At 38.6% G+C, this 21,995-nt stretch overlaps 1 protein-coding gene across 25 annotated transcripts in view; it reads left to right on the forward strand.

Moving 5' to 3' along the window:
- LOC118266783 (rho GTPase-activating protein 23) overlaps nt 1-21,995 on the forward strand; it is a 358,039-nt gene that overhangs the window by 331,522 nt on the left and 4,522 nt on the right. For all 25 annotated transcript variants that reach the window (XM_050703129.1, XM_050703143.1, XM_050703119.1 and 22 more), the window contains 5 exons: nt 18,497-18,655; nt 20,039-20,225; nt 20,458-20,666; nt 20,988-21,198; nt 21,724-21,983. In XM_050703129.1, coding sequence (XP_050559086.1) covers nt 18,497-18,655; nt 20,039-20,225; nt 20,458-20,666; nt 20,988-21,198; nt 21,724-21,983 — 1,026 coding nt within the window. The remainder of the gene's footprint in view (nt 1-18,496; nt 18,656-20,038; nt 20,226-20,457; nt 20,667-20,987; nt 21,199-21,723; nt 21,984-21,995) is intronic.

Genomic DNA, 21,995 nt, shown 5'->3' on the forward strand with positions numbered 1-21,995 from the left:
TGTCTACATATGTACATACATAATCAATTTGTTTGTTTGTCTTCCACGGTGTCTGATCCGCTCGGGTCCACTCAATACGCATGTCCGCGATTTCTAGCGTTTGCGGTTTCGCCCACATACATACTCAGTAACTATAACGTCTTTTCACACGGATTTCAAGTAGCGGCCATTGGACACTTCTACTGATCCCATTTTAGTTAACTAGATATATTCATGACTATGCTTTGTCGTTCTTGACATGATTAGTATGCGGTTTTAATGATATTTGATAATTTGCTCAAAGATATTTGATTTCTGCTACTGCAATACTCATTTGTAGGCAAATGGTTGCATCTACATAAGTAAATTTCTTGCCCTTTTACAAATTAGGTTCTTGGTCAAAGGTGTGTAACAACTGACTGACCATACTGGGCTGGCCAAGTAAGGTGTCCACATGAAAAGGCGAGTTACACAACGTCCAGTCTGTGCGATGCAGTCCCCTATTATCACGGCCCAGTTGTCGCTCGTGTTGCAAGCCCGTGTGTAACGACCCTAATACTTATTGGACGCTACAATTATGCAAAGAATTTTCTTCGTTATGCTGTTACTTCATGTCGATAGAAGCAAGTTAGAGACTTAAAACTGAAGTTTGAGACGAAAATGGTAATGTCCTGTAAAGAATTTAATCCTCTAAGTATCGTCGAAAAGATATTAAATGAAATTCTCCAGTAATTCTATTACCACTTAACCTCTGTGAACCCATGAATTTTAATATAACCCCTCTCTCCATCACAGTTCTCCGAAAACCATTAAATTCCTCAATTGAAGACATCAAAATATCGAATTTAATCCTTTTCTGCCAGGTCGACGACCTCTGAACAAATTGATCGAAGGAATTTATTTCGACTGAGAGGTAACAAATCAAGCAAATAAAAAGATTTTCTGGTCTCTCTAATCAATGTCCCGGAAATAAGGTGTTTACAGACTGAAAAGTAAATATTGTAGGAACATTTACTTTTATAACGAAATTCTACAGATTTATAAGGCAATAACATAAGATTCTTTAAGTTAGGTATCTTCGTATCTATAGAAACCTATGTATACTAAAAATATTCAAGTCAATATCTTGAGCCAAAATACTCCTATTCTTAGCTCACATAATGAATTAATTTCAATCAAAAGCTTTCCATTCAATTTTCCATTAAAGTGCCTTAAGGAAAATTAACGCATTTAATCTGAATTGTAATTGTATTTTGATTATATTTTATCGTGAATAGAAAACTCATAATGAATTTTCGCAATTTTTTTCCGCTCGGAAGATAGCATTTCTCGGCATCCATTTTGTTGAGGCTCCTTTAGAGGTCATTGTACTGTGAATACCTATGGAAAATTGGCGTCTCGGTTTATTAATATTTATGGAAGAGAGGTTGAAGGTTTTTCTCAAAAATATATCCAGAGAATTGTTGGAATTAATCTTGTTTTTATAAGGTTGTTCACTGATGTCGGAACAGAATAATGGCTTCTTTACGTGTAATAAGTCTTGTTCTAAGAATCACTCAGTGTCTCACAATATCCTTCCTTCGCGACACTGAAGTATAGAAATAACCGGCAGCTTCCTGTCCCGCCATATACAAAACGAGATGGAATAGAATATCCTACACAAACTATGGCTCGTAATAAACGTAACGAATCGCTAATAACATCACTGCATACATCTACAATTTAATTGGAAAAAATCTATTCTCAATTTACGAACTACCAATTGTTCCTAGGCGCTAGGATACACATTTATAGCAGCAAATTATTCAAAAATTCTAACTATTAAATAACAAAAACTAATCGTGCTTTAACGGCACGTTTTTGCCACCAATTCTTGCAATATATCTACCTTATAAAACAATGAATTGACTTCCTATACAGCTGAAAACAAAAAACGAACAATCGATTGACTAAATTCTCACAGTGCACCTTGAACCTATCGGTAACCAATGATTTATTATATTCATCTTACAAAGGAAAAGTTGGGAAGCCTTCGTGGCCTTGTGGCTGTAAAGGTGAGGTCACATGTCTATTCTGCGCTCATAATAGGCAGCAGATGACAGCCGATAAGTCCTGACAGGACGTCAGGGCATTACACGGTGTCGTGAATAATGGCAGTGCAACGCAACCGGTCCATACCTTGAGTCCACAAGATTTCGAGCAACGAGCCTTTGCAGTGCTGTGACGTCACGTTACACAAGTTACCTGTTACTGCAGATAGTTCAATGTAATGAGCGAGGACGTCTCGTAACACTGCGTGCCCTTTGATCTATACGATGTTTTAAGAACAGCTCAATGATACCATGTTATTCAGTTTCGTTCATAAAGAACTTTCAATGTGCCTGCATTGTATGCAATCATTCATTCCAATTATGAAGGGCGAAAGACAAAGCTGCAAGTTCCGATTGCATTGTGAGCAATCGATCAGCTTATGAATCAAGCTTCGACGCGTACATTTTTTCATTCGCTAGCATTTCGTCTTTCATAACGTCAACAATGCGCAAGATTGCCGCCCATACCCGAACATAGCGTTGCCTTGCGCGCGCAATTCTTTTATTAATTATAGTGGCCAATTCAGTGAGGATATGACGCCATGACGGCGGTGTCCGAGCGTGACCCACCTGCAAATCGAGCTGCGCACACGCAACCGCACGGTATTCATCCTTGAATCGTTTGAGGTACCAAACTGTATTGTTATTAGTTGGCGCGTGCCATCCAAATATCAGGGCCTCAATAATGACGGATTAAATATGTTAAATATGTACATTTTAAGCAGGGAACTGGCTCTTTAAGTAAATTGCCTTAGACTGGTTTTGTGTTTCCTTTATTTTGTGACATTCCTTACGGCTCAAAATGTGCGTACATTGAGGAACAAAATATTTATGCCAATAACTCGACTCGATACATTACATATACAGCGTATTATGTATTATTATTTGGTACATATTCGTAATCGTAATAACAATTGCCATGACAACAACTTCGCCTCACATTCTAGTTCGCTACACAACTCTCGAACAGAAAGCGAAGCAAATTTATTATAATTAAATTCGTTTCCTACATTTGGTATACGGAAAATTTGACACAATAATATTACACAAATAGTAGAGGCTTATGCTAATAAACGATCGATTTCTTCGTCTGTTTATGGTACCAGCGACCCGCGTTATGTCATGCGTGACATTTGAAACGCCGGCGCATGCGACGATTGATTTCATAACTCCACTTGACTACAGTTTGTATTCCCGCGACCATTTTGCCAACAACAGTAACGGTGTCCAATCACAAATCACTTTATGTCTACTGTCATCAATATTCAATCGACATGTAAATCGATATGACTTAACTTCTCGATTCTTTAATCGATTGTGTATGAATCGATTAATTTGATAATACGCTTCGGAATTGAATGCATAAGATTACTTAAATCGATGAAACGGTTCGTTATTGTAATTATGTATTTCCGCAAGTTCGCATTACTTTTGACGTAATAACAATTGAATTACTTAAACATAACACAATACCAGGTTTTTTTTCTTTAAATGTAATGAGAAGATAAACATGTCAAGTTTTTTTATAGGACGAGCTTGATAACATCAAAGTTTCTCACATAAAAATAAAACTAATTCCAATATGAAAAACAATGTATTTAGTAGGAATACTAATAAGATTAAAAAGATTCCGTGACCTCGTTTATAAATATCTAAATTAAAAAAAAAACCTCTTTGTTACAAATATTAATAATTCACCATTCGTAATTGGAATTTTACGGAGGCTCGAAACATAGGTAGGTTATAAGGAAGTATCAGGCTGATTGATCTCCTTACAATTATTGGATCCTGGTACCAGCGGCGGCCTTACCCATTGCGAGGCTCCGGGCGGCAGGTCTTTGCGAGGCCCTTTGTCCTTCGTAAAAAGTATGTGATGCGAAAGTAGGTCTGGTTGTTTGGTTTAGGTACTTGTTATGTTTGACGAGAAATACTAAAGTTATACAAATAAATAAAATTTGAGTTTTAAAAGATTTTACTTTGAAAGATTTGCAAAAATAACAAATACAGAGATGATACATTTTAAAATTGATGGTTGCGACTTTTCCTAAGACTATTTTTTTTAATTATAACAGAATAATCTAACGACATTTTAATCAAGTTTTAAGTCAGAATAATCTACGTCATTTTCGATGGAAAGAATAGCAAAGGCTGAAAGCCGATCTTGTGTCATCGAATTCCTCAAATATGTTTTAATGATTTTAAGCCTCGAAAAACTCCTTTCAGCAGACGCAACTGAACAGGTGTGGTGGCAATAATTCTCAGGACTATTTCGATAGTGGGGTAAACTTCGGTTATTTTTTTTTCTATTATGTATTTCAGCACCGAGATAATGTCGTCGTTTCCTTCATACACACGAATGAACATATTCAGTTCTTCGTACAATTCATGTCCAATATTACATCAATATTACATGATTCTCCTACTGTCATAGATATTTGCAAGTCGCTGCATCGTTTCAAAAGTTCACTATCACTAATTTCCTTTAATCTTTTTGTATTATACATGAAACCAAATATGCTCTCATGGTGTTTAAGTGCCTGCGCACGTTGTCGACAATAACATAAAAATAGTTTATTTTGAAAATCTCTTCCGCATTCAATTCATGAACTTCATCTTTCCCTTCATAATCAAAATGACTTTTTTTACGTCGTCTTCTGACTTCTTTAAACTGTCTGTCAATCTTATTTTCCTCGGCTATTTCTCTCGCTGTTACAAGAGATGACTGAAAACCATTTTTACCGACTTCACAAAAAGGAGGAGGTACTATGTTCGGCTGTTTGTATGTTTTTTTTTTTGTATGTTTGTTCATCGAATACTCCGTCAATTGTCGACGGATTTTCAAAATTCTTTTTTGTTCGAAAGTAGATAGTTCTGAGGTGGTCCCATTGTCACCAAGTTAGGATCTGATGATGGAATCTTAGAGAAATCGAGGGAACTCCTCAAATATTATAGGGAACTATATAGTGATTTTGATATATTCATCTAGAATTGAAGCATTTACAGTCAAAAAGTAACCTTTGAAGAAGTAAAAAATGAAATGGCCAATGGAACTTCATACTCACATAGAAATCACAATAAAGTTAATTAAGTGACTGTGACAATACAAATAAATAAAGTAGTTATTGAGATAGAGTATCGCAACTAAAAAGTGTGAAATAAAATACTTTTTACAAAAAAATAAACCGACTTCACTAAAAAAAGTTAAAAATAACTTTAATTTCGGAAGTCGGTGTAACAAACAAATAATACCGAGAAAAACCGACTTCCGAAATTAAAGTTATTTTTAACTTTTTTAGTGAAGTCGGTTTATTTTTTTGTAAAAAGTATTTTTCTCGATAATTATCGAGCCAATTTGTGAATGCGTCTAGGTGTTGTATAGCTACATCTAAGTGCATGTTTTTGCTTTGCCACATTTTACTTATAACATTTATTTTTGTATAAATGTCATACCATATGACAAGTGAAATTACAAATTCGTATGTAGTTATTTCCTTTTCTATAGAATGGCATTCACTGACCAACTGACAATCCGTTGTATTTTCTGCTAAATCCTTTAAAGCATCACATATATCGCTTAGTTGGTATTTAACGGCCTTCACTGATGCTACCCTGCACTCCCATCTAGTTTCAGAAAGTGGTTTTAACGATAACTAAATATTGTAAAAGTAAAGCTGTTTTAGTAATTTTAATGGAATTAGTTAAGTAACTAACTTTATTTTAATTTACCGCTATATTATAACCTGAATAAGTAATTAAGGATCAAAATAAAAAGTTTTAAAAAATCTATATTTTTTTAAATTTACTTGGGTTGTGTAGCGCGAGGCCCTTGCAAGAGCGAGGCCCCGGGCGATTGCCCTGTTCGCCACCCCTAAGGCCGCCTCTGCCTGGTACAATAACTCGCGAACGATTTATAGATATTGTGCCAAAACTAATCTCAAGGCTAAAACTAGGTAATTGTTTCAAGTAAATCGTGAAGAACTGAATAAAATAAATGTTCATCTTGAAAGATTTGTATTGATTGAATAGAATCGAGAGTATGTAAACATAAAGAGTATGTCTTGTTTATTTCTTTCTGTTTAACAACGTCAGCTTTCCTCGGAGCTAAATATTCATGCAATTAGCGAGCTTTTTAGGAAATAATGACCCCTTTTATACAACAGATTCATATTACGTCTTATTGTCACACAATTGCACAATGTAAACATCACAATAATACTTTTTCCGACTCTTTGAGCTCTTCTCTCTTCAAGTTCTCACAAATGTTAGTTTTCGCAACACAGCACAATACGAGGTCTTTAAAACGAGTTATTAGTTAAGTATAATTACGTAAAGTTCATTGGTCACTTGCGGACGTGGCCTGCACACTGACATTCAACTCCCATTTAGAATCACGGCCAAAATGCCGAGCGAAATTATAAATTAATCTCCACACCTTTCACAAGAAAGAAGTTCAAGGATTTTATCTAGTTTTTGTTTACATTTCTGTTTTTTAACACATGTATGTATGTACTCAATATTCAATAGCCCAGACCAACGATTTATTTGCGCACGATCGAAGAAAGAGTAAATACCTATAATGTGTATTGATGTTTCCGAGAAAAAATGCTTTCCACTCTATCGAACTAACAATATTTTATCCCAATAGCTTCTATGAAATACTACTTGAGAGTTTATATCTGGTTGCACATTAGACATGAATCAGTTTATTACATTTTTGCAATATAAACTACGTCAGCTGCGTGGTGCGCACTAAGTGTGTAGTAATGTTAGGTCGAGAAAGCCTGACGGTGGCTCGATGCTCGCGTCCGATGATTCATGATATATTCAATGCTCATAACATGGTTACGACACGCAGCCTAGTCGAATTTTAAAATCGTTTCGCAATCGGTCAGCCCTTGTAAACTAAATGTCAGTCGCATCGAATTTACACGCTCTTTATATCAGCCACGTCTACGGTCTTTGGCAGCTTTCAGTATTTCTTAATTCACGAAATAGTTGAGAGATTTCGAAAACGTGCTTTATGCCCTCTGGCGCACGCCATTGACCTAATATCTTTGATATTTTTTTTATTTTAATGATTTCTTTTAGCTCTAGTTTAGTGTCTATTGGACAGGATTATGGCTCTTTTGTGGAGCAAGGGCATGGATTTATAATATAATTACGATTATGGGACCGTCATTTTAATTAGAAGTATAAAATATTAATATCAACAAGTTGTAAATCCGCTAGAAGGGCGGCCATGATGGATATGCCTGTGACGTAGGTGAGTGTATGTGGTAACTGAATTTCCAATTTGATCGTATACAGTTACAAATAAATGTCTATTTCTGTTTACACGCGGTTCGCCGACCGTCCGTCCGTCAGTCCGGACTGTTACACGAAACTGCGTATGATTTATTTCGTTGTGTCGGAGCCCGTCCTCGGCCGGAGTAACCGCAGTTTCCGTCGTATCTGACCATCGGGCAGTACTTTACATTGTACAAGCGTCCGTCTGTCTGTCAGTCATGATCGTGCGCCTGCGCTTCCAAGAACGGATGCCTCGGTCCCGCGCTCCAGGACGTCCACTCATTACGTACTATTAGACCTCTGCGTGTCTCAGATTGCGCCGTAAACGGACGGTTAATTGCAGCGGTTTAGAGGTAACAGTATTTATTATGTCCACCTCTCCAGGTGCGCTTTTGTCGTCTTCCGACAATTCCGGCAAAATTCTTTAACATTCCTAATTTCACTGAAACAGTAAAAGTTTTACTGAAACTTGCTTTATAATACTCATCAGCACATGATACTTATAATATAGACACACTTAATAAAAGTCCATATATGCTGCGTTTAATATTCAGACCAGTGGACCATTAAATCGTCAACAGTAATGTCTATGCTCAAGTGCATAGCGTGAACCGTTACCGCGGGGAAAGCTTTTCATCGTGTGGACACGTCCCAGTAATTGATATGTTCCATATCTGTGCCCATGTACACTTAGCGTCGAGTACCAACTACTTTTATAATAGCAATCAATTTTAATTGCGTCATAACATTTATTAGAACAGCTTCCGAAAAGAAATGGTTTAAATCATTGATAATATTAATTGCATTCTTGTTTAGGAAAATCCTAGCAATTAGATTTAGTAAACAGACGAGATACCTATAAAGAATCTTTGATTATGTATTTTCCCTTTAGTCATTTGCACCTTTTGCGTGAAATTCGTGACAGTACGTACCTACCATACGTTTCGTGTTTCATAAAAACCCACTCATAAAATTCTTAGGGGACTATTTAAATCTTATCCTTAGTATTTACACTATCCAACAGGAAAACGACTTCGCGGTAAAATTCTTTCTCAACTGCCTTTTGTAGTAAGTTGACGTTGACATAAGAAAATCTTGAACAACCATTTAGAATATTACGGATTATCCTTGTTCTCTTACTAGGAATATCCAAATACGAGTAAGTATCTGCTTATGCGAAGTGCATTCCACTATGCAAAATCAATTTACCTTACCAATTTCCTTCTCCCTTTTTTTTTATTTCTATTAAAAAGTTAATCTGACAAACAATAAACAAGTCTTAAAAATAAATAGAAAAGAATAGCCTTCTTTATTAGCATACAAATAGCATCCTTAAGTACTTACAAGCAGTGCATTTAATATGAAAACATTGCATGCATCTCAATTGCTCACTCAATAGATGACAAACGGAACATCAACCTATACTAAACTGTTGAAACTCTTCAATAGATTTTCAACCTACAAACAGAAGTGATAGAGTTGAAAATGTATTAAAGATGTTTTGCAGGAGTGTAGTTTGATGTGCGTCTGTACAAACAAAGAGCTGGCACCACATGGCGACGAACCAGACCGAGTGTCTGCCTTCCAAGAAACGTGCACAGAACATACGCAGTGATAAATGCACACCACTTGCGACTCGCTCATTAATTACAAAATGCAAGCAAATTATCCCCAACACACACTCGTAAAATACATCTGTACTTTTATTCGATATTCGTAATCGATACTACAGTTGGTGTCAAGGAAAATTAGACCGTATTTTCCATTGTTTAGTATGAATAACCTTAACAGGAAACATCTAAAATGTGTTTCCAAAATGTATTTTTAATCGCATCTGAAGTTGTTCCGAGCGTTTGTTAATTTCAAATCGTAAATCTATTTGGAATTCCATCTAAAAGGTAAATTCCTTATTGGCATAGAAACAGCCAAACATACGGACAAGCAGACAAAGATCTAATTGATTGAAAGCAGAATAGGGATTACGAAAGCTAAACACGTGGCATTTCAATTGATTTCCAAATGAAACACCTCGTATTGTGTTTGTGTATGCGCAATGGCAATATAGAATCGCAATAGTGCATCTCAGTAGGCTCTTTACTGTCAATCGGTTATCCTGCGATCTGTTAGCTGCGCACACGCACGCCGCGTCCGTCCGTCCGCGACGCAACGCTGCCGGGGTCGACGACCTTGCGATCGCTCGACATGGAAATTATAGAAACACTGGAAATGATTGCGAAAATGTACGATGCCATTTTGATATAAATAGTTTAGTCTTGTTGCGTAAGCGCAATACATCATGATAATGTCTGGCTAACGTTCTCAACTCCAATTTTGTTAAAGGAATTGAAACATTCATTATATCATTTGTCTGTTGTGTCATAAACCGATAAGTGATACCTACTACGTTTATTAGTTTTACTGATATTTTTCTTGGCATACATTTTATGCGGAAAAGTTTAGTTTGGCATCTTACCGTTTAAAAAAACACAAGTTTCACGGTCCATCTTCGTTCACGGCCCAGCATTAACTAAGGTACGGACATCGACATTTTACGCACAAAAAAGTTCATGCTCATCATGTGACCACGACAAACTTGGTGAAAATAAATTATAAATGCGCAAAAAATCGTTCGTGACTGTCTTACTAATCACTGTTAAGTAACGGTCTCTATTTACCGGTGTCTGCATCTGTGAAGAGTGTCAAGTAACCTTATGATCTTGCTCAATTGACTTACTCATCAGCTCAGGAACTTTCTCGCTCAGACAATGTCACCCACGTGGCTCATCCAGTGTTCTTACATCCGCACCCATTCATGAACGTGGGCTGACGGGCTCTTGCCAATTATTGTTTACTTTCTATACTTCAATAGTTAAAAATCTATGATTCATAGTTACCTGTCTTAGAATAACTGTGACTGAGTTTATGGGGGTTGTAAGCCCTCGAAATGTTTGAAACAAATTATTTTCACGTGACTAATTAACGCAAAAGGTATCTGAGTAACATGTAACAAGTCGTTAGCCAATCTCAGCCCACATCTGCCAGAAGTCACTCAGTGTCTCACACGTAATTTGTAATACATATCTACTTGTAAATGAGCCATCAGGACGATCGATAGAAAGTGATAAATTCTGATGAATGGTGGGAGTCAATCAATGTCAGGTATTTTAGTTGAAACGTTCAAATAACAACTTTTCCTTTCATGTCGAACGTTTGTTTCACCATTGTGTCGGTCATCGAACCACAACATACATGGAGCTCGTTTTAATTAATTTTATAAACTTCCTACTTCATTATTTTCGCTATAAACTCAACTCTCGCTCGCTTATTGAAGTCCATGAACAAATCAACAAGTAAAGTGGATAGAATGAAAGCTCGCTACACAAATATAGTGTTATCTCTGGATTTAGATTATGTAAACAAATGTAACGTTCAATATAAAAAGAATTGTAACATCCCAATAACGAAGGAAAGTAGGCCATGATGTAAAACGTGGACGTATCATAATATTTACTTAAATGAAACTGTTTCACTGAGTAAAATGTAAGATATTATGGCATAAACAATTATGTTCCAAACTTATGTGTCAGTATACAGAGAATATATAAAGCCACGTAATACTTTCGAGGCAAAAGTAGTATAGGAAAACAAATGAAACACGTAACCTCATGTACCTACAATTTGCTATACACATAGTATTTTCTCTCGCACACAATATCTTGACAGACAGACTGACAATATGATCGGTGCGGTAAGACAACAAAACGACAATCATTATCTCCATCTAGTTAGTTGAAGCAAATAGAAACTTGTCTAATACTAATACTTAAATAAGTGCCATTAAGTGACATACATTGGACGCCATTTAAAAGCAATGTTATTCTTGTATGCAAGCGCTCCACTTAGAAGCTCTCTGCCAAAAATAAACTTGGAAGTTAATTAAACTTATTTTCAAGAGCCGTTTCGCGTTTCAATTTCGCCATATCTCCGATCTTGGATCATTTGCACTGGTTTTAATTTGGTCGACTACACCATGTTTGAAAATCTTTCCTGCTTGTCATTAGTACGAGTAGCTTGAGTTCCGCGAATTTTAATTTCTTCTCTACCAGACTATAATCACAATTTCTCCTTTTTCTTTAATTATCATTTCTACTTTTTTTTTATCGATAGACGACTAAAAATGGTTGACTTTTCCCCTAAAGGTAAGCGAATTGCACTGTAAACTACGGTTTTTTTTTCATCTTATTTTTTTTATTAGGGCTTTTTTTCCTTTTAGGAACATGACAGCCCCATTATGTAAACTATGGATGCATCAAAGTAATTTGATTTGATTTGAACAATGCTGATTATGGACTAAAGGAATCACAAGTGCGTTACCATCCTTTTAAAGAATAAATACTACGATGGCTCGTCTATCCATCTTTTCCTTATAAAATTAATGAAGTTATTAAAGAAGTGTATCTGTTCCGAGTGGTCGGTGGCCGATGAAGCGCTACGTCGGGCCCGGCTGCCTTTCGGGGTCGGAACACACTATAAACAAAACAAAACGTCATTGTAACAGACTTATCACACTTGTCAGCGTGGATATCGAACGTTGACTCGTGTACACTAGCTTTGCATGCGGTGCCACTTAAGTTATTGTACTTTAAGTACAAAAATAGAAACACAGGAATATTAACACTGCATATTAATGAATCAGAATATCTTTTGATCTTTAAAAAAAATGGCGACATGTGCAATCCATCTTTTAACCAAGCAACAGCAATATGGTTCATACTGCCAAGTACATTATCTTCTTGCAATAACACTTTCATAATTGAAAATCACATTTAGATGAGAAATTGTCCAATTATGTCAGTCTGTCACAGTTCCGCATTATACTGTTTTGTATCCGAACACATTTTGAAAAATGAGTCTGCATTCGTTCTGGAATGAGGCTAAAAGCTTCTGCGAACTTCGCGGTTAATTTCAAGACATCTTTATTAACTTGATTTACGTTTTGTTTGTAATAAATATGGCGTGAAAATCTATATAATGTAATGCATCGCTTCCGAACTCACGTTCCGAACTAAGATTATTGCGTAACTTATTTAAAAAGAATGCCAAAGTTCTGTGTGTACAAGATATTAAATAGAAAATGAACAATACCATTCATTAAATTATGTACCCACTAATGTTACTACACGCTTATTCATACACGTACAAATTAAATAATAGTCTAGTGTAACCCTCTCTGCCCTCTTACGTCACTCCTAAAGCCTCTATTGCTTACAAAAAAACGTTAAGCAGTTACACAACGTTATCAATTGTTATTATAACCGTTATTTGCAAGTAGGCTATCTGTCGTTACCTATATTAAGGCGCTATAATAGCCGCCGTAGCCGATGGCTTTGCCTACAGTTCTTATTTGATCAGCTTTCTAGATCATAACGTAATTGTGTCTAACTATTTGATTATGGGCTATCGTCATATAATTTGATCTGTGTTTTGATGTCCTTGGCGCCGAAATATAGAAAGGTATCATTGATTTACCAGCTCTGGCCTGTACTGATCTTCTTTCTAGTTTAAATCAATATGAAAGTATTAAAATCTGGCCTACGTGATATTTCGCACACGGCGCTTCATAAAGAACTATATAAAATTCGAGATTATAAAGAAATTCATTCTAAAAGGTTTTGTGAAAACAAACAAACGTACGCGAGACGCGAAATTTTTGTTTAATAAACAGTCTGGCGCGCAGCACTTTGAACGCACCGCTATCGCGATCGAATGAACTTTCAACTCCGCTAATATGTTCCCGACTTATTATTTTGGTTCATTGTTTACCCACATTAGCCGACATGCTTGTTTACCTTCCTACTAGCTACTAAAAATCAAATAACCCGGTTACTCACACGCGTACTACGTAATCTTACGAATCGAACTCATTAATTAAATATGTATTATACTAAGATTCAGGGTTGCCAAGAAACAGATCATTCGCAATACTTATGTAATTCAACAAAACGCATCTAATGACCACGTAGGCCGTATATCCGTTCCATTTTAAAACAATGATATAAATAGAGTAAAATAGGTTATAAAACATGAATGTATGAAACGGCCTGACCCAAATACGCGAATGACGTCAACGTGACGTAATGTAACGTAAGGCGATCGGGATCAATCCATTGACTGCGCGGGATCTGGTTTCTATTATACTTTCTATCCGATAAATACGTAAATCCGCACTTTAGACATCATAACACAGGATGCTATTATGTAGAAAGTTACAAAACGCGTTTACTAGGTGAATTCACTATGAAAGTGTATTAAACAAAAACTGTACTCTTGCTTTCGAATTTATAAAAATGTTAACCTTTAACTTTGTACAAAATACGTAATTGAATGCAAACACAAAGAGTTATCGATGACTGTGATCACTTCCCTAACACCACTTAACGGTATAATTTCATAAACTACTACCTACACCTCATGATACCCATTAACGTTTACATAATATTAAATTAATTGTTAAACGTCTTATATCTCTCACAATCTCTCGGACAAAATGGCCCTCTTGAGAGTAGAGCCGTCGTCTGGCAGTCGGCATTATGCAATGGTGACTCATTATTACCAAATATCGATCTACACTACACGTACCATAAATCTCTCAAGACGCCGCCGTTGAATCATCGCTGGCCTATTGTTTATTCGACACTTAGTCACGATAAGGAGATTTAATCGGTTCAAACGACGCATTACAAAAATTGCCTGACTGCCTTTACAGTTACGTAAAAATAAACGCAAATATAGAAACTGTCAAGTTACTGCGAGTGGCGTAATGTGTAACTTGAATGGGCCATAGGATTCGCCATTACTAATTTCAAACGCAAGTAGAAAGAAATGTAAGAAGCTACTATCGTCACTAGTAACGTCAATTTAGAATCAGCCGAGGATTCATATTTCTGTTTTACGTCGAAGGAGACCTTTTTTTGGCTGGTAACGTAAATTGCAAATATTTGGCGAGTAACGCTATTATTAGTCCCATTGAGAAATCTATTGCGTGAAACTGTGTTATTACTATAGATTTCGAAGTAATAAGTGCTTTTCTCTTACGGGGATCCAAGATCCAACCCACTTCATTACTGGCTACCTGATCAACGAAGCATTCCGTACGAGGGCAATGACTTACCTGAAATATTGGTAACTAAGACACGGTTCGTTGGCTAATGTAGGCCGTTTACTTCACCGGTTTCAGCAAAACGATCTTTCACTCTGAGACAATGTTAACAGAAAGCGAGGAAACTCCACGTAAAGAGTTCAATGACAAGCGCGGAAACTGCTAGAAAGGTTGTCACTTAATGACGAACACCTAGCTGTGGGAATTAATAACATTGAGGACGACTTGTGAACAGATATACATCCTGTGAAGCTCTGCGAAATATTAATGAATACGCAGAATTTTCAGAAATTTACGTCAACCGGGATTAAAGAACAGGAAAGGAGATTAAAGAACTCCCAAGTTATTTGTAAGAACCCAAAATCGGACAGCCCTGAATTTCTAAACATGAAGGAAAAGTATGACAAATCACGATTATTACCTCGCGTTCGCGGTTCTAAAGAAATTACGAGTGACACGGTCATTGACGAGCGCTCGATTATAATTCACTTTGCAAATCGATGTTGCCGGATCTAAGCGCTCGCTTGACACAGCTAAATAATGCCTGATGATTAGCAGATGTTTACGAAATCACCAACGGTTTGTATGCTTTGAATGATGATACAAAAGTCATAACGAGAATATGAAGAAGTTATGCAAAACTACGGTAATTTTATGTGTTTTGAACGTAACGCACAAACGAAACCAAACGCTTCCATTGAAATAACTCCTAAATGACAAAACATTACCCAAATAACGTCTGAGAGTCGCGGCAATAATTCGAAGAAATCACAACAGCATTGTGCCGAATGGGTCATCCGGAAAAATCACCAGTTTCCGTGCCGTGAAAAAAAAAGTCATTTTGGCAGACGGCGCGGAGTCTGCGCGGGAGCACTTTCTCTGCGCAGACGCAACTCGGCAGAGCGCCGTCATAGTCCTTCAGACGCGCGCGCGCGCCGCCCGCCCGTCACTGCTGCACATTTCCGGATATTTAATCAATTTTCACATTGCTATTTTACCGGCGGATTTGATCAGTGAAGCACGCGGCTCGCTCGATTGATATATCGCGTACTTGTGTGGATGTTCGATATCGAAAGCTACGAATTTATGTCATCTCCGTGTATTTCGGAAGTTCGCGAATGACGTTAGGGCCAATGCCCTCGAGCTGAAATCACGTGAAACATTTCACTGGAAGGGTATTGTTGTGTGGAGTGCTGCGTACAAGTGCATAGTGTTGTGGCGCTGGCAGGCGGTGACAATGACCACCACGCCTCGCCCTCACCTGTGACGTTTGTGGACAGCGGCCAAGTCATGACACTCTGGTACACCGATATATTGGTGAGCGTGCATTCAATGTTTGGATTTTATTTTAAGAAGTGTTGCATTTTATTCAGGAAGGTCATACATTGCCCGATATTTACGAAGTTCTACCTCTGCCTATGTGCATCCGTGATTTCTATATCTATAGCTTATTCTGATGCAAGAAAATTATGTCCACAACTTTTGTATAAAAGAAATAAACTTAATGAGAAAAGAAATTGAAAATGAAAGTCAGTATATTAACATTCAAGTTCTCATGAAAGCTATACAATATTTATCATAGAATAAAGATATTATCGACTTCTATTCGATCTCTAATCGCTTAGACATCGTTTACCTACATTTTAATTTGCGCTCATGCGGAGGCGTCGCAGACAACGCGGCTCGCAATTACGATTATTGGAAGGTATAGGCAATTGACCCACAAGTAAAGTGATATGCTATTACGGGCGGAGGTGCCGAGCCTGCATCTATCGGGTCAATTACTCGATACTTCGACATTCTTTCGTGTACTTTCTATACAATCTCACTCCCGGCGGGGGCTGGACTGGCCAACGAGCTTCCTCATTAGCTCCCCTGTTAATTGTTTATTAGCATCTCTCGTGGACTGCAACTCGTTACGTCACCGTACCACTTCTGACGAGCCGTTGACCCACTAATTGAGTTTGATGTGAATAGGTTACAATCGCTAAACGTTGTCGTCGGTGTCGGACAGACGAACATGATTTTTTACTCGACTGTTACATGTGCGGAAATCGGTTAATGTGGGTCACGCTCAATAAATCATCGATTCTTATCGCGGACAGACAGTTTTCAAGACTATTGGAAGCACGATCGTTTTCTCGCATAAACCGAAATTGACTATAATAGCGTACGATCACGATAAGCTAAATGGCTCTGCTGTAAAATAAATGCATTGTGTTTTAAACACAGTCGTGCTCATTTTTCAGCTGCTTCTTCAAGTAAATGTCGCTTGTGTTTTGGTTAAAGGTTAAGAGGTTCGATGTCAGAAATAAATTATTCGCACATGTTTTTCCGTGAAATATGACTGCTAACAATGGTTCAAACCATCTGTCTTCATAAAGTTTATTTGACTGAAACGTAAACAAATGCGGTATAAATAATCGTGCAACTCGAGCAGATGAAATATGACGAACGTGTAGTGAGATGTAACATCGTGAAGACTGAGCATTGTCTTAACAAAAGTACAAGGCCGCCACAACTCATTTCAGATTTGAATCTAAATACGGTTAAGTAGATGGTGATCTATGGCGCAGCGTGACAAGGGCGTCGTATCGCGTGCCGTGACAATGTGGCACGCACTAACGGAAGACGCGGCCGACTTCTTACTTTCGATTTCCTCCGAGCAACAAGCCGCTGCCACGGCCGGGTAAACAAACAAACACGACGCCCGACAAAACCTATTCACCACCACTATATAGGCGAAGAAATGTTCCATCTTGTTCGCGACCTACTTTACTTGCGTTTGTCTCACTGCAAACCGTTACTATTCAAAACGGTTTACCTTTTTTTACTCGCTCCATAACCAATCAACTTTTGGCATTCGCATTAATTACCAATCTATTTTGAACTAGCCTAAAATATCTGCTAGCGACCATATTGTTGTCTGAAACACATTTAAGTTTTGCGCACTCTTGACTCAAAACTCGGTTTGTGGCATATCATGTCTTGTAAGAGTTATTGCAATGTAGTTACGAATCATTTTGGCAGATGAATTCGTGATGAACCGTAAAAAACGAGCTGTTATTTTGGTGATGGCGCGGTTTTTTCGTGCGATCATTACATGCTGGTGTGGCACGCGTGTCCGGCGCCAATCCAACAACTAGGTACACTGCAGAAGGACCATTCATTACATGCAACGTAAATATTCTGCTACATATCTACATGATGCATGTCGCGACGTTGGTAACATCAATACAGCCTTCACTTCGCAATACCCACGGACCACATTTCGGATACTATGACTCATTCTCTGAAGTACTATAATTAAGGGGAGGGGTGAAAGCTAGACAAGACGCCTCTACTTTAGTTCCGTGAGCACTGTCACCTCACTACACAACTAGTTTTTCGGAATGTTCAGTAATTACAATAATTTTGATAACTGCTAGCTACGGTTCGATTACACGGTACAACTTCCTTTACTTAATAGATGGCCATGAAAACGTTTACTATCAATTATGTCGCTTTCGTTCGAAATTCTTAGATAGGTTTCTACTTTGAATGGTAGTTCTACTCCATGCAGCTGCTGAGCTGTGCAGATGGCCAGGAGCCAAGACATTGAACACATACGCGTAAACAAGCTGGTAACTAATCTATTGTTACTCTTTCGTCGGCGTCATCGGTTCATCGGCGCACGTTATTGCCACAGCGCCGCTGATAATGTAAACGTACTAAAGAAAAGCTATTTCTCAATTATTTGTAAAACAATGTCTGGACGTCATGTGTAAGGTTTTATTGTTGTGCCATTCGAGCACGTTGTTGAACGATTCGAATTCTTCGTATGATTTAGATGACAATATTTTGATTTTTCAACTATCTCTGTAATTTTCGTCAGAAGACTCTTTAAAGATAGATAAACTATCTCCATAGAAACCTCAGTATTAGTTACTAACATAATATTTCCTTTATTTTCCAATGTAACCTGTATTTCCCATTGTTACAGAGCCCCGGCGCGGTCAGCGGCGGCGGCACGGAGGCACAGCCCGGCTCCAGAGACGCCCTGGACGTGCGCTACTCCCTGGCGGCCCTCGCCGACGACTACACCAAGAGGAAACACGTGGTACGGGTCACCACGGCCGCCGGCGCTGAGCTATTACTACAGGTTTGTAGAAGATACAAAATGTATAGTGAAAATCTATCGTTTTTTACATAATAAAGGTTTAAACGTAATTGTGGACTTGAGTATGTCCTGTAATAGCGGCCAGTTAGATGCATTCATGAAGAATTTTGGTGATTTCATTGCTCCCTAGAGACCTGCCAACCGTGGACAACAGTGGTCGTTTTTAAGCTGTTTTTGAAAGGGAAATTTAGTGCACTATACCTTTTTTAAATATCTATATATTAATACGTGAAGCAAAAACTTTGTAACAGTTTTTACGAAAATTACGCGGACGTTGGAGCATAAAATTTGGTACACTTATAGTTTATGTGTAGGAGAATTGCGGAACGTTAATATTTTTCAAAAATAATGCTTATAAAGTACATTAAATCAATAAATAAAACATTACACACACATGCATAGTATCTGATCGTATTTGACAAAACGTCAAAATCGATAGACATTGCGATGGTATTCTCACGTCTCATATGAAAAGAGATTTCTAATTGAAGGAGGTTTGGTTATTCATGATGCGCGGGAATATATTAATTTGAATTTTACAAAACTAATAGCAATACGTTAAATACAAATTATCCTTGAACGTATGTTAAGTGGTATTGTAAATTAAATCGTATATGGTCGAATTTCGACCACTGGGCGACCACTAGTAAACGTAAATAAGTAATACTTTATAACGAAAACTCACGCTATGTTGGTACGATCACGAAAGGATCGAATACAGAATTGATGGGACATAAAATATATAAATTCAAGTATTTGCTGCAAATAAATTGTTGTGTTGTATTGTAAATCATTCTATTTTAAACGTTCGTTAACCTTATCTGCCACGAAACATAAGAATAAAAATACAACAACGCCTGTGTTGTTACATTTTCTAACACAATGGGAGGCAGGTTGCCAATGTACGTAATTTTGGCAAATTCCTGCATGCTAGAATGTTTCAATTATAATTAGCGACCACACCATTTTGTTACAATTACATAGACACCGCTTCCTCTATGTAAATTGTTGCCATTCAGTCGCATCGCGCTATCAATAAGCAATTATTATGCTAATCCACGAGTTATAGCTGGCTTGTCACACGGTTGGAAGAAAGTTAAGACATACCTATTGAATTATTTTATATTCTCAAGTGAATAAATGATTGAGAAAAGAGATTACAAATAGTAAAAGTAATATATAGCACCCTCCAGTTTGTTGGAATAATGATATCCATGAAGGTGTGTGGTGGTTAGAAGTGAAGGACTAGAGGTCAAAGTAAGCGCTGTGTTATTAAAGCGACCTATTTCCAGTAAATAGTGAAGATAATCTACATGAACTATTGTCAAAATGTCAAACTAAACTTCTACATTTCCTTCCACCCAGGCTGAAGGTGCAGCCGACGCGCAGCGCTGGTTGGCGGCGCTCAGGCGCCACTCGGCGGAGCCCCCGCCGGCCGAGCCCGCGCCCGCGCAGCCCGCGCCCGCGCCCGCGCCGCTACCCGCGCCCGACTGCCCCTCCCCACTCCCGCCACAACGCAGTAAGAAAATCGGCAGGAACAGGTCTCCCACTGGTGAGTTCATAATTTTAATATCATTTAAATAAAACTTGATTAGGTAGTGTTGGTCTTAAATTTTGTACGGGTTCATTGTTTCCATGATATGGATAACCTGAATAGTTATTGCGAATTAAGTTAAATTCAAATTAGCTGAAGTATAGATATATGGTATATAGCTGTATATAGCTGATCTCTTCTAATGTATAATTTAAATGACAAAGAACTAACTGACACACCATCTCCACAGGCCCACCGACGCCAACTCTACCGTCGTCTCCGAAGAACAAGACGTGGAAGGGCCGCATGGCGAAGCAGCTGCGGCGCATGCACGGCGGCGCGGCGGCCGCAGCGGCCCCCGCCGCCGGCTGGCTGGGCGCGCCGCTCGAGCGCTGCCCGCACGACCCCGAGCACCCGCTCGTACCACGCGCGGTTACATTACCTGCACATGCCGTTGAGGTAAGCACCACCTGTGACTATATGTACAATAACTATAGTACTCAATTATGTACCACTTTCAATCTCCAACGGTCTTTCTGGAGATATATAGAAGTTGGCATAAAGATATGATTGTGTTTAATATCAGTTCTTTACAAAAAATCATCTAAATCGTATCTTTAGTAGCTACTACTACCGGATAGGACAGTAAGTAACGCCTACGTTTTCCTAATTCGGACATATTAGAAGTATCACACACACAAATACAACCACAAACAAACACATTTTCATCAGAAACGTACCATTCTCATCAACACCTCTAACCATCTCCCCGTCTTCCAGGCCTACGGTCTCCGTACAGTAGGAGTGTACCGGGTGCCCGGTAACGCGGCGGGCGTGGCGGCGCTGGCGGCGGCCCTGGACCGCGGCGAGCCCCCGCCCGCCGCCGACGCGCGCTGGGCCGACGTGCACGTGGCCTCCAGTCTGCTGAAGGCGTATCTACGGAGGCTGCCCGACCCACTGCTCACTGCAGACCTGTATCCCGCCTTCATTGGTAAGTGTTTGAATGTTTTAGGCCTCAAAGGTTTACATGATGCCCATGATGTTTGTACTAAATGTTCGACACCCCAATTATGATAAGAGTTTCATATAAAGAGAGCCAGACTCTTCCAAGATGAGACTTACTAATACTTTGTCTGAAATCGAACTTAAACCGTCTCACTCACCAGCAAGGCAGTCGATGAACACCATACATTGCAAATTTTCCGATTTCCACCTCCAAAGCCTAGAGGTGAACGCCTTAAACAACTGAATGCAAAGGAATGGAAATACCCACTCAGTGTTGCCATTATACATAACTGTCCCGCACTTCTGGGATATTCATTAATATGTAGCAATCGTGACATCCGTGTTTAATAAACGAAGTCGACCCTGTTTGACTATTAACGACAACTAACACAAGTTTGTAAGTGGCTACTTGTTAAAAAGACTGCCTTGTTGGTTGAATGAGTGCTGAGCAAGGGATCTTACATACGTTTAAGAGTAATAGTAGTTCTAACCTCTATTTCTTTCCGTCCAGCTGCCGACCGGTCGCCCGAAAGAGCGCGGGAGCTACGTCGTCTAGTCCACGCACTGCCCGACGCACACTACGAAACACTCAAGTACCTGATCCAACATTTGCGCAAAGTGGTTGCGCACTCCGCCTACAACAAAATGGAGGCGAGAAACTTGGCCATCGTGTTTGGGCCAACGTTGGTCCGCGCGGCCAGCGACGACATGTTGGCCATGGTCAACGACATGTCCAGCCAGTGTCGCATCATCGAGTCCTTCCTCACACATGTAAGTACAAAA

Source organism: Spodoptera frugiperda, chromosome 23 (genome assembly GCF_023101765.2).
Source record: "Spodoptera frugiperda isolate SF20-4 chromosome 23, AGI-APGP_CSIRO_Sfru_2.0, whole genome shotgun sequence".
NCBI lineage: Eukaryota > Metazoa > Arthropoda > Insecta > Lepidoptera > Noctuidae > Spodoptera > Spodoptera frugiperda.